The sequence below is a fragment of the Verticillium alfalfae genome, genomic scaffold (genome assembly GCF_000150825.1).
Source record: "Verticillium alfalfae VaMs.102 supercont1.5 genomic scaffold, whole genome shotgun sequence".
In the NCBI taxonomy this organism is placed as follows: domain Eukaryota; kingdom Fungi; phylum Ascomycota; class Sordariomycetes; order Glomerellales; family Plectosphaerellaceae; genus Verticillium; species Verticillium alfalfae.
In genome coordinates, this window is record NW_003315034.1 from 2232796 (window position 1) to 2234161 (window position 1366).

Consider the following 1366-nt stretch of genomic DNA (forward strand, 5'->3'; position numbering starts at 1 on the left):
CCAGCTATGACGATGTCATCGACCGAGGGATCCTCTCGCTGGAGAAGGCGACGACCCTCTTCGCGCGGTACAACGACAAGAATGGTGGGACACCTGCCAGCCGTCCTGTTCCCGCCCGCCATGACGGTCGGCGAGCTGCGGACCACCAAGCCCGTGCTGTTCCTGGCCGTGCTGGCGGCGGCGTCGAGCGAGACCTCGGCGCTGCAGCGGCAGCTCGTGCGCGAGACGATGCAGGTGCTCGCTGAAAAGGTCGTCATCACGGGCGAGAAGAGCCTCGAGCTCGTGCAGGCGCTGCAGCTCACCACCATCTGGTACTGGCCGCCCGAGCACTACGAGGAGCTCAAGTTCTACCAGCTCGTGCACATGGCCGCCGTCATGGCCATCGACATTGGCCTCGGCAAGCGCTCCGCCGCGCCCCAAGGCATTACGCCCTACGGCGTCTACGGCGTCTACGCCTACCGCCACGCCCAGCACCGCCGGACCCAGCTGCCCGACCCCCAGTCTCTCGAGGCGCGCCGCGCTTGGCTGGCCTGTTACTATCTCTCGAGCAACACGGCCATGGCCCTGCATCGCCCGCTGCTCATCCGCTGGACAAAGTTCATGGCCGACAGCATGGAGATCCTGCGCACCGCGCCCGATGCGGCGCCGACGGACAAGTACTTTTGCGGTCTCGTCGACACGCATCGCGTGTCCGAGGATGTCGCTGCCCAGTTTGCGACGGCTGAGCCTGAGGATGCGATCAATGTTCGCGATCCCGGCGTCACGTTTTCCCTAAGGAGGTTAAAGCGTGATCTCGATACGTCGTACAACATGCTGCCTCCTGATCTTCACCGAAGTACGTCTCTCCTTCTTTTTTTTTTCTTTTTTTCGTGCTCTCTTTCTCTCCTTTTCCTTCTTCAGACCTCCTTGCTGACCCTTCTAGCCACGCTAACCATATCATACCATGTCGTCAAGATTTACATGCACGAGATGATCATCAATGTCTGCTCGTCACCCGCAGCCAGGACGAACCACCCTGCGGAAATCTCCCTCCAAGACATCGCTGCGACGTCACCTCTGTCCGGGCTGCATCCCCTCCACGTCAACGCCTACTCGGCCTGCCTCTCCTCCTGCCACGCCATCTTCGACACGTTTCTCGCCACCGACATAGCCACCCTCCGCTGCCTGCCCGTCTTCAACCTCGTCCGCATCTCGTACGCCCTCGTCGTTCTCATCAAAATGTTCTTCTGCGCCGTCGCCCCCGGTAGCGAGCTCGCCGGCATCATGGGACGCGACGACTTGAAGGTCCATACCTACGTGAACCAGATCCTCGAGCACTTCCGAGCGGCGGCCGCCGACGACGGAAGCCGCCCCGCAAGCAAGTTCC

General features: G+C 61.9%; 1 protein-coding gene across 1 annotated transcript in view; it reads left to right on the forward strand.

The window, feature by feature from the left end:
- Nucleotides 1-1366, forward strand: part of VDBG_05005 (conserved hypothetical protein) — a gene marked incomplete at both ends in the record, with an annotated part of 3012 nt that overhangs the window by 777 nt on the left and 869 nt on the right. The window contains 2 exons of the mRNA XM_003005353.1: nt 81-835; nt 923-1361. Coding sequence (XP_003005399.1) covers nt 81-835; nt 923-1361 — 1194 coding nt within the window. The remainder of the gene's footprint in view (nt 1-80; nt 836-922; nt 1362-1366) is intronic.